This window comes from Brachyhypopomus gauderio, chromosome 5 (genome assembly GCF_052324685.1).
Source record: "Brachyhypopomus gauderio isolate BG-103 chromosome 5, BGAUD_0.2, whole genome shotgun sequence".
NCBI classification, from domain to species: domain Eukaryota; kingdom Metazoa; phylum Chordata; class Actinopteri; order Gymnotiformes; family Hypopomidae; genus Brachyhypopomus; species Brachyhypopomus gauderio.
The window spans coordinates 31,995,812-32,014,610 of record NC_135215.1 but is presented as its reverse complement, the minus strand read 5'-3'; the positions used below and the strand labels follow the sequence as shown (position 1 = coordinate 32,014,610).

Genomic DNA, 18,799 nt, shown 5'->3' with positions numbered 1-18,799 from the left:
ATGAGAGACTTGGCTGAATGGGAGTCTTAAAACGGGTTGCACTGCAACATAAACACAGAACTACGGGGGGAAACTACGTGTTCAGTCCTGAACTTGAGTAGATCTACCGCAACGACGAGTAACTGGTGTACTACGTCCCGCCCTCCATCCCCAAGCGTGTGGAAGCAGGTTCGCCAACTTGGGTGGCGTTGTGTAGGAGGACTTTTATTTTGTAATGACCTCGTGACCCGGATGAGATTCTCTCCCCTAGGCGGTGGTGTTCCGGTGTTGTGGAGCCCATTGACAGGAGACTAAAGGAAAGGTTGATACTCTCGTCTAGTCAAAGGAGAAACATTTATATCACATCCACTTCAGGACGACGACTAGAGTCGCACCGCGCTCGGATATGAAATGATAAAAACGTTCTTCGTTTTTTAAGAGTAAGTTTTTTCTTTCTTTCCAAAGCAACACAGCTGGCAGTAGTTTCATATCAGCCCTAGTTTTGCTAGCTAGCTAGGCTAACTCAAGCTCGCGCTCCAGCTAGCACAGTAGCTAACCGGCTAACTGCTGGTTTTGGTACTTTTGGCTGTAATTCCGATCAACTAAGCAGACTTAAGATACGCAAGAAACACTGTGGCGTAGAGTGTTTGTTTTTTAACCACTGAAATGTGCCCGACTGGCTGGACGAGGCGCTCCTGAACACGTACAGTCGTGTGTGTGTGTGGCTGCACAATAAAGTCGTGTTGAAGTGGGTGGTGGTACCGTTGGGCTGTAGTGTGTGGAAGAACGTGTGTGGTAACGAGTCCCTGCGCCTTGTACACGCTCCTCTCTTTAGATGAGCGCTTTAAAATGTCATCACTCTTATGTAGTTTCACCCCCCTGTGGTGTTCATGTGAGGGCAATTCAGTATTCACCAGTAAATGCCTGCGAAATTAAATGGGGTTTTTTGTCCTACTTGGCTCCTGTAGTTGTTGGGTTTGTCGTTTTGTGTGTGTTTCACTTTCCTGGGTTTCAGCCTAGCGAGGTTGGATTGTGCAGTCGTGGCTGTAGCTGTGTGTGTGGGGTGGATTGTATACATTTTAGGTGACATACGTGATGTTGATTCACATTGACCAAAGACACCCTGCTAGGTTTTGTAGAATGACCTGGTCATCTAACTTCATGACATGGTGGTGTCACTAGTCACTGTTGAGACCTTAAGGTCTTAATGTTATGATGCCTTTGGGGAAACGTGTTCTTTTACCACACACTGTTTGCTTTTAAAGGCTTCATGTAGCTGACAAATATCTACCTGTTTTCAAACCCGTTCGCCTAAACATACAACTACGTTTAGACCTAGTGACACCTTTTCACTACATAAGGCTAGTAAATGAAGAAAACTGATTCTATCAGTGGGATCATGTGGTCAGGTATGAACTAAATCTGTTCTCTCAGCTGGTTTGCCATTGAAATGACCTAAAGCTCCCTGTGATTGGAGCCCAGGCTGAACCTTTTAAAGGTTTGAATAATACATGATCTCTCCCAGATTGAGTGTCTGTGTCTTATATGATCTGTGGGCTGTGCAGCGGTGTGCTGCATGGCGGCCGCGTGGCATGGCTTATTTACCACTTCTGATCAATGGCTCTGAGAATAGCTCTGCATCGCTGCTCGCCAAGCTGACTAATGCATGCGTTCCACAGCCAGACATAGAAAACCTAGACTCAACAGCCTCAGCGTTCTCCTGTTAATTTGGGTGAATTAAAAAAAAAAAAACATTTTTAGTTAGGATGCAGTATTACTGAATCCCTGCAATATATATTACGCCACTCCAGTAAAATCTTTAATCTGTTTCTCAACATTTTTATAGCTGAGGAGTGATATCCCTCAGTTTAAGTTTGTGGTAGCTAGTTATAAAAATAATGCAGTGCTGGGACCTTCTGCACCTCTTTAGAAGGACTGGAGATGAAGCCTAACATGATTCCTGCATGTAAATGTGTGGACATATAGAAAACTGGTCTAATTTGAATTATTTGTACCAACCAGCATGTTGCAATAGAGGCCTGTGCCTGCTTTTGTAAGAGGGAGGAGGAATGGCCCATACTGGTTTATTGAGTTGGGATCCACGGATGATGGTTTAATAATCTGCCATGAATTATTTACACCGGGCATAATGTACTGTACATGTTAGGCATGGCTGAATATTTGAAAGGTATTAAATATACATGGTCAACATGTTAATAATAAAGTATGTTTTGTGGTGTTCGTTGGAATATGGATATACGCATCAAAGTGTGACGGACACTGTTGTGTTTTGAGCAGTGGTTAGTGTATTGTGGGTAACCGTTCTCCCCTGGTACACCGACGTTCAATCTCCTATCCAGGGAGGATTCAGTCATCCAGGGTATGACTGAAATTTAAGTCCCTCTGGATAAGAGCATTTATTAAATGCATAAATCCATACATGTACTTTTAGAGTCAATTCTTATTGTTTGCTTAAAAGATTTGCTTGAGTTTAAAGAACAAATTGCACTTCAAAAGTTAAGACTTGCAGTGTTTCCGCAGGGCATGTTGTTTGACTCCTCACCATATCAAGAAAACGTAACTAACATGTATCTTCTTGATAATGTCATTAATGGTTATATATAGAACAGAGCTTGGCTTGTTGTAGCTGAATGAGTAACAAGATTGCTTAAAATGAATTGACATTCTTCGTAACTGAAAAACTCCTACGTGTGTAGCCAGAATGTAGTTTCTGTGAAAGCTAAAAGTACCAAGCAGAAATTGCCATGAAGATTCGCTCATTATTGAAAATGTACAATATACTAACTAATAACTTAATTCAAAACCAATCATCCTGTTCATTAGCTGCTATATCTGATAAATAAATAGCCTACATTTGTAACATATTGGATGAACACAAAAACATGCCAGCCTGCTGATGGTCTAACACCAGAAGAATATAATGATAGTAATTCCGAAATTCATTCAGTCTTTAGGTTAACAGAGGGAATTCTTTAAAAAATGCATTTAAAAGCTGCCACGTGTTGCCTTATGTGAATGATGTTTGACTCCCTGTATGCTTTTAAAAACCTGAAAGTTCTCTTGGCTCAGTTCAGTCAGAAAGTTTGATTGCTCTGTCCTCTCAGTGCTAATATGGATAAAATGTGATATATCTGTCTTATATCATGGATGAGTCCTGTATGAAAATTGTCATCATTTTCTGATTCACAGTGAATCAGACCGATGGTGGGGGAAAGTTCCCACTGGTCTTTTATTTTTTCAACTTAAATGCATATCCGTTGTTTCTAACTATTGGAAGGGACACAGACAACATTAGTGAGAAATGATCTATAATGTGCCTCCACTTCACAGTGTACTACAGTACACACTCCACCATCTTAACCGGAAGTGAAATGTCCCTCACTACGCGTATCTCTTGACTGGTTTCCACATTCCTCGCAGCTGTTTTAGTCATTTTTTGCACATTCGATGTACCACATGGACTGTAACCTGATAGGTCTCCTTATTGTATATGCAAGGAGAGCACCTGGGGTAGGCAGCTGTGTGCAGGCGCTGGTGGGCGGTGTTGGGGACCAGGTGGGCGGTGTTGGGGACCAGGTGGGCGGTGTTGGGGACCAGGTGGGCGGTGTTGGGGACCAGGTGGGCGGTGTTGGGGACCAGCGGGACCCTGCTAGTGCTCTTCATTCTAATCTGGCTCCTTTCAGTTTGCAGGTTAAAAATGATAAATCATTAAAAAAAAAACACGTAATTTTCTCCTGTACGCAGGTCAGCAGCACCCAGTCCTCTGTGCCATAATGCAGTGCCAGCACTAATAGAGGGGCTGGCGTGTGGTTCCTGAACGCCTCGTCCCATGCCTGCAGTCCCGGGCTGAGGTGCTCTCCTAGGGGCTGTGCTGACCCACTCAGTGCCCGGAGCCATGGAGCACGCTCGGGACAAGGACGTCGAGCGGCCGGTCCGGTGCGGCAAGCCCACACAGGGGCGGGGCACACACTCTCGGCCTTCTGGGTCCGGGTCTTCCGGGGTGTTGATGGTAGGGCCCAACTTCCGCGTGGGGAAGAAGATTGGGTGTGGAAACTTTGGGGAGCTGAAGCTTGGTGAGTGTTACCACTTCAGAGTCAAAATGGAGCATGTCATTATTATGTAGTTGTGTCCTCTGTAGCGTTACTGTGGCCGTGAAGCGTGGCTCGTCGGACATGATACTGTCAGGAGAACCTGTTGGTGATCTTCAGACGAGCTTTATCACTGATGTCCCTGTGAAAGAACTTACTTGCTGTCGGAAGGGGAACTTATGGAGTTTAACTAAATTCTACTTTATATACTCTACCCATAATATATAGAACAGCAAAAACATGAGCAAGAATATTAATTCAGATACACTGATCAAATATATTTAGTAGAATTGTTGATCAAATTGAATCTTATTTTTGAAAACCAATAGAGTATTTCATGTCTTTTAGATGTTCTACTAAAAAGAAAATAACATGCTTTGTGTTGAGCCTTTTAAACGTACTAGTGGAAAAGTTTACAAATGAATGGGATTATTATTATCTCTATTATTTTAGGTAAAAACCTTTACACCAATGAATATGTGGCAATAAAACTGGTAAGTAGTACAGCAATATGCTTTTTCCTATAGTGCTAAATAAATCTCTTTAAACCTTTAAACATGGATTCAGAAGACTACATGTGATTTAATTGTAGAGGTTTTGTGGCTCTGTCTGCTTTGTTAGCCTTTCATGTTGAGTGTTAAATGGGGGAAAAGTTCTTGTTCCCTGCTTCCCGAGTAACTGTTGTTGAGCTGTACATGTAACCATACATGTAACCATACATGTAACCCTCTTGTGTTGTCCCTGCTGTGTAAACCTGCTGCCTCCCCCTTATGTCATACAGGAGCCTGTGAAGTCCAGGGCACCACAACTACATCTGGAGTACCGGTTCTACAAAACACTGGGCAGCACAGGTAACCAGTCTCTCTCCCTCTCCTTCTCTTTCTCTCTCCCTCTTCTTCCCTCTTTCTTTCTCCCCTCCCTCTGCCTGCCTCAATTTTTTATGAACCCCCACTCAAAGTCAAGTTATGTCATGTTTGTTCTACATCTCATCTTATTTAGCGTTTTCCTTCGTTTCCCCACATTAAACACTTGGCTGAACCAGAGGTGTGAGCTGGATGTAATCAGAGTGTATCCAGTGACATAATGATAGTGTTTCTAGGTGAATTCCTTAGGTGAAACTGTTTTCTTGGAACTTTTATGTAACACACACGCACACACACACACACTCTTTCTTCCGGTCTGTCACCTTTGCGCTGACACTCTTGCATGCAAACATACACAACATGTTTTGCAAACACAGGTGCTAAACCCTCTTCCTCTATTGGTGTTGACACACGCTCCCTGTGCTGATATGTGTTTGTTAATGGTGGTGTACATGTATGTGTGTGTGCATACACAAGTGTGCACATCGACTTGGTTTAATATTGTTGTTTGTACTGCGTGATATCAAATGGCCCTTTGCAGGAGTGGGCCGTGTCTGTCTGTGGGATGTAGTGTAGTGTCCTCACAGAGTGTCTTATCATTTGAGGCCGACACTGGGAGATTGTAGTGCTGTTCCTGCTGCAGTGAACAGGAAGCCCGGTCAAGCAAAGGAAGTTTAGTTTGTTGCGATGGTTTGTTCTGTGAAATGCAGCTCCTCCACATCAGTACATTTCAAGCCTTCGTTGGTCTGTAATGGCTGTATGCGTTGAGCAGATCACTAAAATGTAATTGCCAAAAGGCACCAAGCAAGTTTGTTTTGGACTGCAGTCAGTTCTTGGTTAAATAACGTGCTGAAAATGATGCTAAACGGCTAGCACAGACTTCTTACAGCAACAGACGTTTTGTCTTTGTCTGATCAGCTCTGAAGACGTGGAGGAAGTGTGTAAGAAGTGCAACGTCTAGCTCTGCTGTTGATAGTGTAATAGTGTTTGATGCCTTCACCTGGTAATATACAAAGCTGCTAACACATAAAGAATAACATATGCTAGCGCAGATATTTCACCTCTACCAAGAAAACTGTAATTTGTTTTACTGCACCAAAAAACCCTTCTGGTATTAGCATTGAGGGTGTAACATAAATCAAAGTCCTGTTAATGGGATGCTGTAAGGTGTTTAGCAGTTGAATAGTTGGCCTTCTTACCTTTGCTTATTATAACCTAGCTCCTTATTTGTAATGCTTACCAAGTAGAGATGGCGATGGTGTCCTCTGTGCTAATCTGTTAAAGATGAATCACCTGCCATGCATGAGAGGTATAAGGTGGAAAGAACAAAATTAATCAGGATTGGTACCTAAACAATTCCAGCGATACTGAGTGTACAAGTAGACTGGACTCGTAGGGGAAGACGATGGCATTGGAAGAGAGAGAGAGAGAGAGAGAGTGAGAGAGAGCGCGCGCGCATTATTTCCTGAGTGCAAGGAATGTAGTTGCTCGCAGTGAAGACTGAGCCCACTGTCAGCACTGCTCAGTTTAACATCTCTGTTTATTTGTCTATATCTCCAGCCCTCCTCTCCGCCTGTCTCCCCACTCCTCCTCGTTTCTCCCCTGTTGCTTGTGAAATGCTCTGTGCGCCAGGGCTGATCTATGATCAGTGGGGTTACGGTTCAGGGAGGCCAGTGGGATGGGTTTTTTTTTTCTTGTGTGTCTCTAGCATCCCTCCCTCCATTTTCTGTATTGCAGGGCAGAACGGTAATCCCAGTGGTGGATTGTGTACATTTAGACCAGTCTTCTTATGTAGGTGCTGACTATGCTGACGTATTTGTCTGTCTGTCTCTGTCACAGTCATCCAGGGAGACGGCTAACATACACACTTCCTCCCTAACTGCTGTTCTGTTTGGGTCAGGGGTAGCCTGTTGAAACCTAGTTCCTTTTTGTGTTTGGAGGATTAGATTCTCGAGCACTCGGATCCTTGACAGGCATTTGAACGTGGAGTCTTTAAATGTTCTCTCTCCCGATAACAGCAAATCTAACGTGCCATTGCAATACAATGTAGCAGGGCTTACTGCACTACGTAATTCCAGAAAGTGGAGGTGTAGTTATTCAGCATAAAGACGTGCCGATTGGGTTGAAGATGGTGTAGGATGACTTACATAATTCTGTTGTTTCCAGCATTCTTCACGCTGCACTTGTGATTCACGAATGCCTGGTAAAGGCTCCTGGGCGGTTAATGTCCTGGTGGGGGTTGCTGACACTGGAGATGTCTTGTGAAAACGTGTAAAACAATGAGTCAGCATTTAAGAGTGATTTATTTGTTTGTGTGTATGTATATGGGTGGGTGTGTGTGTGTTTGTATCCATGTTCATGCATGTATTTTGTGTGAATCTGATTGATGCTCTAGGCTATTGCATGGCGGAGAGTGGAACAACCACACTCGGGCTCTCCTGGCATGCATCGCTCGTTTTAAAGAGGGCAGGTTCCCTTCAGCACGGACGGGGCTTAGAATAGACATTCAGCTCTTTTTGTTCATTTGTGTCCTGAATGTGTAACACACAGGCTAAAAAAACCTTTTCCATTCAGTTCATTGTTGCTGATAACAACAGAGTCTAAACACTTTGTGTAAGATTCTTTCAACTGACTATGCAGCCGTGGTGTTTGCAGAATACACAAGTTAGCAGCATCTTACACAGTCCTACATGTGGCCCCTACATGTGGAAACATCGTTTTGTGTCCTTCAGAAGCAGTTCAAATTCAGATGCTGTACGCTGCTAACTTCAGGCGTGTGTGTGTGTGTTCCTGCTCCTGTAGGCCTCTAGATGTACTCTGCTGGTTTCTCAAATTAATAGTAGACACACCTATGTGTGCGTGGGTGTGTTGAGGGCAAGCTGAGATGCTGCGCTGTTTATGTTCTCACTTAATTCATCCAGCCTGCATTGTAAAACAACGGGTGATCTCGAGTGCACACATAAACATGACGGACTGCTTGTGTCACAGGAATCTTTCTCTGGGCTTCTCTGAGTTATTCTCAGTCATTTAATGGTACCTTGAATAAGACTGTCACTGACTATATAGTCAGCTCAGTTTCTTTATTAGGACTCTCCCATTAGCTCGTGCTTTAGCTGCTGCTGTTTTCTCATTGAAATGGAAAGGGCCCTGGAAATAAATTACTGGAGTAATTAGTCCCATCCCAGTGCACTGGTGAACTGTGTAACATTGGCATGACTTTTGGAATGGACTAGGAGAAGAAATGCACCAGTTTCTGCCCAGAAATTAGGCTAGTGCTCAGGACTTTAGCCATGTGTTTAATGGACTGTGATGGTTAAGAAGCTTTTAAGAAAGTCGTCTTCCTTAAAACCGATTACTAGACCAATCGCTCAATTAACAGCTGCCAAATAAAATCCTTGTTAAAGTTCCACACTTTAAAATGGCTTTATTAATTAGTAATTAAAAGATAACTCAGTGTCTCACATACTCGCTCTCTCTTCACCTCTCCCCCCCTTCCCTTTCTCTCAGTGGAGGGTTTGCCACAGGTCTTTTACTTTGGCCCGTGTGGGAGGTACAACGCGATGGTCCTGGAGCTTCTGGGTCCCAGTCTGGAGGATTTGTTTGACCTATGCGACCGAACATTCTCCTTGAAGACGGTCCTCATGATTGCCATCCAACTGGTGAATATGGACTTTACTGTGACACAAGAAACAACATACTGTGTTTGGGGCAGTCATGGCCCTGTGGTAGGGAACTGGTCTCGTGACCGGAAGGTCGTGGGTTCGATTCCCAGACCTGAGGCCATGACTGAGGTGCCTAGTAATCACTAGTGTGTGTGTGTGCGTGTGTTAAAAGCGGAGGACAAATTTCGATTGCGGTGTAAAAAATCACAATTGACAAAATATAGCACATTTACATTTAAATACATCTTCTGTGCCACTTCTCTAATTTCATTAGTCCATGTACCAGTCCCTCCTTTATTATGTGTGTGTATTTTCCTGTTCACACTTGACCCATTTTGTGAGGGCTTTGCCCATTAACTGATTAATTGAATCATGTATGTGATTGTAGGGAAAACCTTTTCAAATAGTGATCTAAGATGAGCTTTTGCTTCACCTGTAATAAGTGAAGTCAGGATTTTAAGTTGTGAGGCTAATCAGAGTAACTCCTACCGTAGACACTATATCATTCAGGCGTGTTTGGATTGTGGTGTGGTTCCTGTGTGGTGGTTCTGTGTAGATAACCCGGATGGAGTACGTCCACTCCAAGAACCTTATCTACCGGGACGTGAAGCCGGAGAACTTCCTCATTGGTCGGCAGGGCAGTAAAAAGGAGCAGATTATCCACATCATCGACTTTGGGCTGGCGAAGGAGTACATCGACCCAGAGAGCAAAAAACACATACCTTACAGAGAACACAAGAGTCTCACCGGCACCGCACGCTACATGTCCATCAACACGCACTTGGGAAAAGGTACACACACCTGAGGGAAAGCGACCTTGCGACGTGCAGCACACAAGAGCACGAAGCAGGAGCTACAAGTGACACAAAACAACTGACGTGTGTCTGTGTATGGATTTATTTACTAGAGCAAAGTAGACGAGATGACCTAGAAGCACTTGGCCACATGTTTATGTACTTCCTGAGAGGCAGTCTGCCATGGCAGGGCCTGAAGGTGAGTGCCGATTCCCACATCACTGATTTGGTTTGTCAAAATCTAGTCGTGCAGGACTGAGAGAGATGAAGGAACCTTGTTGTTTGTTCGTTTTGGTCCACCAGGCAGATACATTGAAAGAGCGTTACCAGAAAATTGGAGACACCAAACGGAACACTCCCATTGAGGTTCTCTGTGAGAACTTCCCAGGTACCACAGGGCCATCCTGACTAGCATTTCACTACGTTTTCTTTTGCTCCAAGATTAATGTTGGGATCCATCTATATTGCATGCATAAATGATACAGCACTGCCTGGTTCAGTGACACCATCATGTAGTAAAAATATCACAATCTGGATTGTCACAGTAATGTTACATGTTGACATAATTAAATATTAACCTAACAAATGAAGCTTTAAAGAACATTAAAAAATTATGCTTTAGTATTATAGTTTCCAAGAGCCACTATTCGAGAGGATAAAAGTCTTTTTAGTTAAGAGTTATGGATTAATAATTTTTAAAAGGTCAGTACATAATGTAATGTCTGTTTTTCACCTTTAAAATACCTGTAATACATCAGGCCCAAGATCTGACTGAGAGTCCAAGGTGTTTAGGTTCTTTTATGATATTAAACTAATAAAAAATGTGCAAAAATGAATTTCAAATTGCAGTGCCAATATCGCGCTGTTCTATCGTCCATCCAGAATGGATCTCTGTAACGTGGCTGCAGGCATTTTTGTAATATACCTTTTCTTGCCCCCGTAGAGGAAGTGGCTACATATCTGCGTTATGTGCGGCGGCTAGATTTCTTTGAGAAGCCTGATTACGAATACCTAAGGACTCTCTTCACTGAACTCTTTGAGAGAAAAGGATATACGTTTGACTACACCTACGACTGGGTCGGCAGACAGATAGTGAGTATTTACTGTATTGTTGGCCGTCTCTCTGAAGTTAGTCTTGCGTTTATTTAGACAGTAGATTGTTAGTTTTTGTGTTGAGGTGTTTTGGACAGTGGGCGGTTAGTTTTTGTATTGAAGTGTCCTGTTCGTCCTCCCCTAGCCAACACCGGTCGGGTCGGTACCTGTGGATTCAGGTGCGTCTGCCATCACCAGAGAGACCCACACCAACAGAGAGAGACCGTCACAACATCAACCACTGCGTAACCAGGTAAACTCAACCACTGCTCACTAGACCACCAAGATTCCTTTTGCTGAATAAAAATAAATATAATAGAAATAAATAGCCTGTGGCATCCTCTTGGCTCAGTTCGGACTGTTATCGCCTTGCTAGCTGCTGGAGAAGTAGAGAAAGATGATGAGAGTGAGACAACGAATGGTGGTATCAGAAAGACAACCCCAGAGAGCTAAATTAATTTCCATCATGGAGACGGTCCAGCTGCCCCTCCCCCCTTCCACCAGCAGCCCGACTGTGATCTGATTGGACCGGCTGCAGGGGACCTTCTTTGATTGGATAAACAATTGTGGTGCTACTCTGTCTATCCTGTGGCTGTACTGTCTGATCTCAGACTACTCATATAAACCACTGACATCACCCAGAGCCACACCTGGGCCTGCATTCATAAAGCATCTAGAGTGCTGAGTGAGGGTCATTTATTTCTCCTGCACTACCGGCTCCAGTCATAGTGTAAGCTGGTCCAGAAACAGCACACCGAATGCAATGTTAACTGAATGTTATTCCATCATGTCCACCCAGAAGAAAACAGAGTGGAATGAAAAGAAACATGAATAGAGAGAGAGAGAGAGAGAGAGAGAGGCAAACACAGGAAATATGATGCTACGGGAGACTGTGTGGGAAAAGAAAATGACGCAAAGCACTCGTGGTTGAGCCATTGTGTTGGTGGGTCACTGCTAGCGTCTGCCCTGTGTCTCCACGTGCTTCATGCATGTCACCAGCAAGCAGACAGTCCGCCCGGACAGCCTCCCTTTTAGAACATGTGGTAAAGTGGTCAGAACGAGCATAGCCTTGGAATAGAAGAACCCACAAGAGATCACGGACGGCTCGTGGGTCGTGCGCTGCTTTGGTTTGATTGTAAGAGGCGTGTTGTGGAGTGGTGCTTGGGTTTCAGGCTTGAGCTAATGACTGAGTGGGTGCATGAGTCATACTGAATATTAGCCATTACTTTTTGAGTAAGCATTCATGAGCCGGCTCATGGCAGTAATGACGCGTCACTAGCTCATGCCTTCTCTGTTCTTTTCAAGAATAAAGTTACTTAAACTTTTCTTTTTTTTTTATGTGTGCGTGTGTGTACGTGCATGTTTTTTGTTTGTCCCCCCCCCCCCCCCTCCCCCCTCGCCTTCGTCTCATAACCACGCCCCTCCTGCCCCGTGACTAACCCGGCTCTGCCCTGTGCCCGTCACCCGTGTCGGTTTGTGTTCGGCGTGTGCGATGCATGGCTGCCTGTCTCTCCCCGCCCTCTCTCCCAACGTCCCGTTGCCCTGTTGCTTGGCGCGGGGCGGGGCGTTAGACACCTGGCTCGGAGCACAGGGGAGCGTGGGACGTCCAGCCTCACCGGCAGACCAACCCGTCCTACCTGAGCTCGTACCGGGCCGCGGACCGGCACGGCGGCTCCGCACAGGTACACGGGCCTCTGGATGCACCGCGCCTTCACCTCCTCCCCGCCACACCACAGCGCCCCCGCGGCCGGCGTGCACACCGAGCCTTTCTGCTTACGCGCTTTGATTTTGCCTCCTCGGACCGGGCTAAGCAGAAAGTTCTGTTTATTGGACCTGCTCCTGAGTGCATGGTACTGTTCTTCATGAGCAGGCTTGCGTTGTGTGCACACTGCATAAGTGATCCGTTACTTTATGCATTTTTTACGCTATTCATTTGTTGAGGATATTTTTTCATTTGATAACATTGCTTCCTAATGCGGTATCTTGGTCACGGTAACGTTAGGAAGGACGCGTGTCACCAACATCTTAAAGTGTGTCTTTTGTCATCATGTTAACTGCGATGATTTATGATTGGCCCACGACCTGTGTTATAGGTGATCAGCTCGACCAATGGGGAACTGAATGCAGATGAGCCTCTGGTAGCCCATTCCAATGCACCAATCACAACACAGGCAGACGTGGAAGTGGTAGATGAGGCCAAGTATGTCGTTTTTCCTCTTCCTGTGTCTGTACGTCGTAGAAACTGGTGCTGCAGTCTCTCCTTTCTGATATCATAGAGTCTCTCTTGTATGTCCCCGTTGTCCTCTGCATGTCTCCTACTGTCTTGCCTTTTGTGTGTGTGTGTGTGTGTGTGTGTGTGCGGTGTAGCATGTCTCATCACTTTGCCTGTTTGTGTGTACAGTATTAATTTCTATCTCTTTCTCTACGCTTTCTATAGCTGCGTGAAAATGCTCAACTTGTGGTGAGTCTCTCTTCCTCCGGTACTCTTCACACTCCCGTGACGGGCAGACGAGACTAAGTCTAGTACTGACCTACAGAGCACAGGACAGGCTCAGGTTCTGGGTCAGACAGTACAGTACAGCACACGGGGCTTCTCTTCTATAACCAGCTTTGGTTTGTTTAGCAAATGAACATACAGTACTGTGCAAAAGCTTTAGTGTGGAAAAGGAAAAATCTTGGAGAATTAGCCAAAGGTTTTCTGTGTATTTGGGCTCGGTCAGCAGATCCTTCTAAGTCTCCGTGTTATCATAGGCAGATGTGATGGTGTAGTGATTGGGGTTCTGGGGAGATGTAATCACTTCCAGGACTCCTTGTTCTTCTTTACTCAGAAGATGGTTCTTGGTGAGATTGGCTATATGTTTTGGGTTGTTGTCCTGCTGCAGAATACATTTGGAGCCAGTGAGACGTCTCCCTTCTCAGCATTGAGGGCGGCATTAAACTTTTTCCAAGTGCCCAACTACATTTGCTGAAATGCAGCTCCACGCTTCACTGTTGAACCTCCGTCACGCTTCACTGTTGAACCTCCGTCACGCTTCACTGTTGAACCTCCACCACGTTTCACTGTTGAACCTCCGCCACGCTTCACTGTTGAACCTCCGTCACGCTTCACTGTTGAACCTCCACCACGTTTCACTGTTGAACCTCCACCACGTTTCACTGTTGAACCTCCGCCACGCTTCACTGTTGAACCTCCACCACGTTTCACTGTTGAACCTCCACCACGCTTCACTGTTGAACCTCCACCACGTTTCACTGTTGAACCTCCACCACGCTTCACTGTTGAACCTCCACCACGTTTCACTGTTGAACCTCCGCCACGCTTCACTGTTGAACCTCCACCACGTTTCACTGTTGAACCTCCACCACGTTTCACTGTTGAACCTCCGCCACGCTTCACTGTTGAACCTCCACCACGCTTCACTGTTGAACCTCCACCACGCTTCACTGTTGAACCTCCACCACGTTTCACTGTTGAACCTCCGCCACGCTTCACTGTTGAACCTCCGTCACGCTTCACTGTTGAACCTCCGTCACGCTTCACTGTTGAACCTCCGCCACGCTTCACTGTTGAACCTCCACCACGCTTCACTGTTGAACCTCCACCACGTTTCACTGTTGAACCTCCGCCACGCTTCACTGTTGAACCTCCGCCACGCTTCACTGTTGAACCTCCGCCACGCTTCACTGTTGAACCTCCGCCACGCTTCACTGTTGAACCTCCGTCACTCTCCACTGTTGAACCTCCGCCACGCTTCACTGTTGAACCTCCGCCACGCTTCACTGTTGAACCTCCGCCACGATCCACTGTTGAACCTCCGCCACGCTTCACTGTTGAACCTCCGTCACGCTTCACTGTTGAACCTCCGTCACGCTCCACTGTTAAACCTCCGCCACGCTCCACTGTTGAACATCCGCCACGCTTCACTGTTGAACCTCCGTCACGCTTCACTGTTGAACCTCCGCCACGCTTCACTGTTGAACCTCCGTCACGCTCCACTGTTGAACCTCCGCCACGCTCCACTGTTGAACCTCCGCCACGCTTCACTGTTGAACCTCCGCCACGCTCCACTGTTGAACCTCCGTCATGTTTCACTGTTGAACCTCCGTCACGTTTCACTGTTGAACCTCCGCCACGCTTCACTGTTGAACCTCCGCCACGCTTCACTGTTGAACCTCCGCCACGCTTCACTGTTGAACCTCCGCCACGTTTCACTGTTGAACCTCCGCCACGTTTCACTGTTGAACCTCCGTCACGCTCCACTGTTGAACCTCCGCCACGTTTCACTGTTGAACCTCCACCACGTTTCACTGTTGAACCTCCGCCACGCTCCACTGTTGAACCTCCGCCACGCTTCACTGTTGAACCTCCGCCACGCTCCACTGTTGAACCTCCGTCACGTTTCACTGTTGAACCTCCGTCACGTTTCACTGTTGAACCTCCGTCACGTTTCACTGTTGAACCTCCGCCACGCTTCACTGTTGAACCTCCGCCACGTTTCACTGTTGAACCTCCGCCACGTTTCACTGTTGAACCTCCGTCACGCTCCACTGTTGAACCTCCGCCACGTTTCACTGTTGAACCTCCGCCACGCTTCACTGTTGAACCTCCGCCACGCTTCACTGTTGAACCTCCGCCACGCTCCACTGTTGAACCTCCGTCACGCTCCACTGTTGAACCTCCGTCACGCTCCACTGTTGAACCTCCGCCACGCTCCACTGTTGAACCTCCGCCACGCTTCACTGTTGAACCTCCGCCACGCTTCACTGTTGAACCTCCACCACTCTTCACTGTTACCTACAGACACTTGTTGTACAACTCTCCAGCCCTCCAGCAAACAAACTGCCTTCTGTTACAACATATAATTACAATTTTTGTCATGAAGGACAAAAAACTTCTAACTCCAGAGCAACTGCTGCTGTTTTTCTACACCCAAGTTCCTGTGTTTCCGTGCATAGTTGAGGGACTTGGCCCAGTTTCCACACCACGGGCATTTAGGCAGCGTCTTCTGTGAAGACCACTTATGGCCAGACCTCTCTGAACAGCAGAGGGGTGAACCTGGCACGGCTGGATGTCTCCCAGTCTTGAAGGAAGCAAACATGATGTGTCTCATCTGCTGCACTAAGATTCCCTGGACGATCACGGCGTCTGGAGACCCAGTCTGCTTTGAAGGTGTGGCCTGGGAGAGACCTTCATGAAGCAGCACAGCCGTCTTGTGTCTTGTTGCGCTGCTCAGTCTTGAATTGGTGTTTGATCTGTGACATTAAACCGTCTTCCACAGCCTCACTTTTGTAGCAGAATTTGGCTGTTCTGACCCTGTTCTCACAGAGTGAGTTTCAGCCTACATATAAAAAAAGATGATAACTAGATGATTATGCTGTCTTGAAGGCAAAGGGTGGTTATACCATATATTTATTTGACTGCATCCCTCTTTTGTTCATTCTCTTTGCATTTTGTTAATTGACAGAAATGAACTATTAGCACTCCTATTTTTGAAAGCATTTTTGCTTTACAGCATTTTCCACGCACACCTGTGTAAAACTTTTGCACAGTACTGTATATTATGAGAATGTAACGATGAGTCTTCAAAAACCAAAATACATTGGGTTTTTCTTTATTTAGCTCAAGCTGAAATTATTAATTCCAGGCTGTGCTAAACAACAGGCCATTTCTATGGCACTTTTGTTACGAGATGTTAATAAGGACCGTAGCCCAGTTCTGGACCTGGAAGGGTCCACCAGACCTGATCAGCAGGGCTCAGGCTCAAATTCGTCTCACATGCCGCTCGCTTGCGTTTCCAACAGCATGTCTGCGCCGACGCCCCCTCTCCTCTCACAAATATGCCCACATTGTCGCTGTCTTGTTGTCTGTGTTTGGTGTGTTTCTTGTCCAAAAACCCCATTGATGTCCTTTCATTTACGTTGGAGTGAGCGCTGTGTGTCGAGGGTCAGTATGTGTGGGTTCCCCACATGTGGACATAACGATGTGTGGTTTGATCTTCCTTCAGGTGCTGCTGCTTCTTCAAACGCAAGCGGAAGAAGAGTTCTCCTCGGCACAAATGAGTCCAAACCCTCTCCTTACTTTCCACTCCACTGCTGATGTGAGCCTCTCCAGGGAACCTGTTCACAGCTGGACCTTACAAGGCCAATACACACGCACCACAGTGGCTTATTGCCCTGCAACAACCCTAGACTCCAAAGACTGGCTCCTGACCATTCGGAGGCACCTGGACATGACTGTGTCTCGCCCCGTCTTCTCATCCTAATTTTCCTTTATTTATATTTTTTCCTGTGTTGATGTTTTCGTGGCGGTCTCTCCCCAAGAAGAGCTGGTCAACAGTGGGGAAAACCAACCCCGACTTCTGCAGTCACATTTACGGATGTTTTAGATATTCTAGTGTCATTTCCCTTAAACATTCAAACAGCTCTAGGGTCTTTCCCTCTCTACATCCTGGTATTATTTCTCTACATTTTCCCCATTGCTTTCGGACACAGTGGAGGTCATAACTTAGTCTGACCTAGACTGTCCACAGCACAATAAGCTTACACTCCATTTCCCAGTTTTATATGGCACTTTCTGTGCAATCTGAATATTAAACCTCCATGCCCTTCCATTATTGATTAAGCATCGTCTAAAACCTTAAAGTCAGCAATAGCAACACTTACACAGTGGAGTCCCCACATGATCAATCTTGAGTGTTTCGGGGGGCGTAGTCAGAACAGTGAAGCTCCCCTCCCAACACACCATGACAATCACCATTAGGGGAGTGTGTTACACTGGACATTATTGCATGTTAAAGTGCAATAGGTGCCATGCTGTTTTGTGCAAGTGTGTTACGCTTTTTCGGGTTTTGGTTTAGAGAGCTGACATCCTGAATGATTTCGTCCTTGTCCCTTAATATCAAAATCTGAAAGACTATTCCATATATTAAAGTATTTATCCTGAAGGTATTTGTGGCATGCAAAATGTTTGATTAGATAACCAAAAGCCATATTTCATGGAACTGTGTATTTAATCGTATTGTAGTTTGCATGATCCTCTTCATGGCTTCCCCCCAAATACGTTTTGCAGCAGGTGCATAAAAAGATTAACACAATTCAGCGTCACTCCTTGGCTTGAGACTGCATACCGCATTGTTAACTACTGCAATATAGAATCAGCGACTGAGTGTGCAATACCGTTTCCTGAATACATAAAGATTAACATTCTCCGTTTTCAGTATCACACGGTTTTCCATAGTGGCTCATATTTCGTGAAGATTACTGTTCCCCTATGGTTGTGTCTGTATGTGAGTGTGATTGCATGGTAGGGAGGAGGCAAATCCCCTCACTTGATTTCGGGGCTCTGCTCCTTTGCCCCCTGCTGGACTAACTGTGTAATGCCTTAATTAGACTGTCACTCAACAGAAATGCACTCACATCAGCCAGAAAGATCATTTTACATGGGTAAAGAACCCATTGTGTCACATCAGATAGACGACTCACTAGAGTTAACTTTGCACCAGACCGTCATTACTAGAGACTGCAAACAAGTCCAACCTTGGCAACACAAAAGTATTCCCATAATATAATTTTGATATACAAAAGCTACTGAGGCCCAAACTGCCACAGACATGGGGTGCTGGGGCATATATGAAGATGTCAGTGGACAATGTTTCATGTCGACCTTCCCTAAATAAAGGTGATGAAGAAAGGTTATGGTTTACCCTAAACACACCATGTTTTGTAAATCATTTTGAACTGTGTTGTGTTTCTGCTTTGGTCTTCAAATTTGTGTCTTAGAAATTCTGAAACCCTTCAATGGTGAGTACAAAATAAGTCAGAAGCAGTTGGGTTAGATTATAAGTACAATGATTTATTAAAACATAGACATAGATTAAACCCTTGAGATCTCCGTTACAAACACCCAAGTGTCTGTCACAGAGAGAGCCAATTCCCCATTCCGAACTCTCATCCTTTATACCCTTGATCATCAATACACACGGTGTCCACGAGGTGAACACACGGTTATTAACTAAATATGATTGGACAAAGTAAGGAGTGATTAACTCTGATTTGACAGATGCATATGATGCGTGCCCCCTCCCTGCTCAGCATCCTCGTGATGGCATGGCAGACTGAGTGTCGCCGTAGTCCTTTCCAAGCTGAGATTATGCGTCTCCAGCGAGGTCAGTTTAGGAACACCAGAGGAACATCAGATTAAATGTCCCAGACAGGCACACATAAACACATCTCTGAGGCCTACTGAAGCCACGAGAATGGCTTCAGTGCCATGATCAACACACGTATGTAAAAACCTTATT

General features: G+C 45.6%; 1 protein-coding gene across 5 annotated transcripts; it reads left to right on the top strand.

Moving 5' to 3' along the window:
- Window positions 1-262: 262 nt before the first annotated feature.
- Window positions 263-18,208, top strand: LOC143515149 (casein kinase I-like). 5 transcript variants are annotated; one of them, XM_077007151.1, is made up of 14 exons: window positions 263-419; window positions 3,745-4,073; window positions 4,542-4,582; window positions 4,870-4,939; window positions 8,459-8,610; window positions 9,170-9,404; window positions 9,521-9,606; window positions 9,711-9,795; window positions 10,351-10,499; window positions 10,645-10,752; window positions 12,071-12,181; window positions 12,593-12,699; window positions 12,937-12,960; window positions 16,505-16,696. In XM_077007151.1, the coding sequence occupies exons 2-14, from the start codon at window positions 3,896-3,898 to the stop codon at window positions 16,557-16,559; spliced, it is 1,401 nt and encodes a 466-aa protein (XP_076863266.1). In that variant the 5' UTR covers window positions 263-419; window positions 3,745-3,895; the 3' UTR covers window positions 16,560-16,696. The 5 variants fall into 5 exon arrangements, with proteins under 5 accessions (XP_076863266.1, XP_076863269.1, XP_076863267.1 ...); XM_077007154.1 differs by lacking the exon at window positions 12,071-12,181; XM_077007152.1 differs by lacking the exon at window positions 12,937-12,960.
- The last annotated feature ends 591 nt before the right edge of the window (window positions 18,209-18,799 follow it).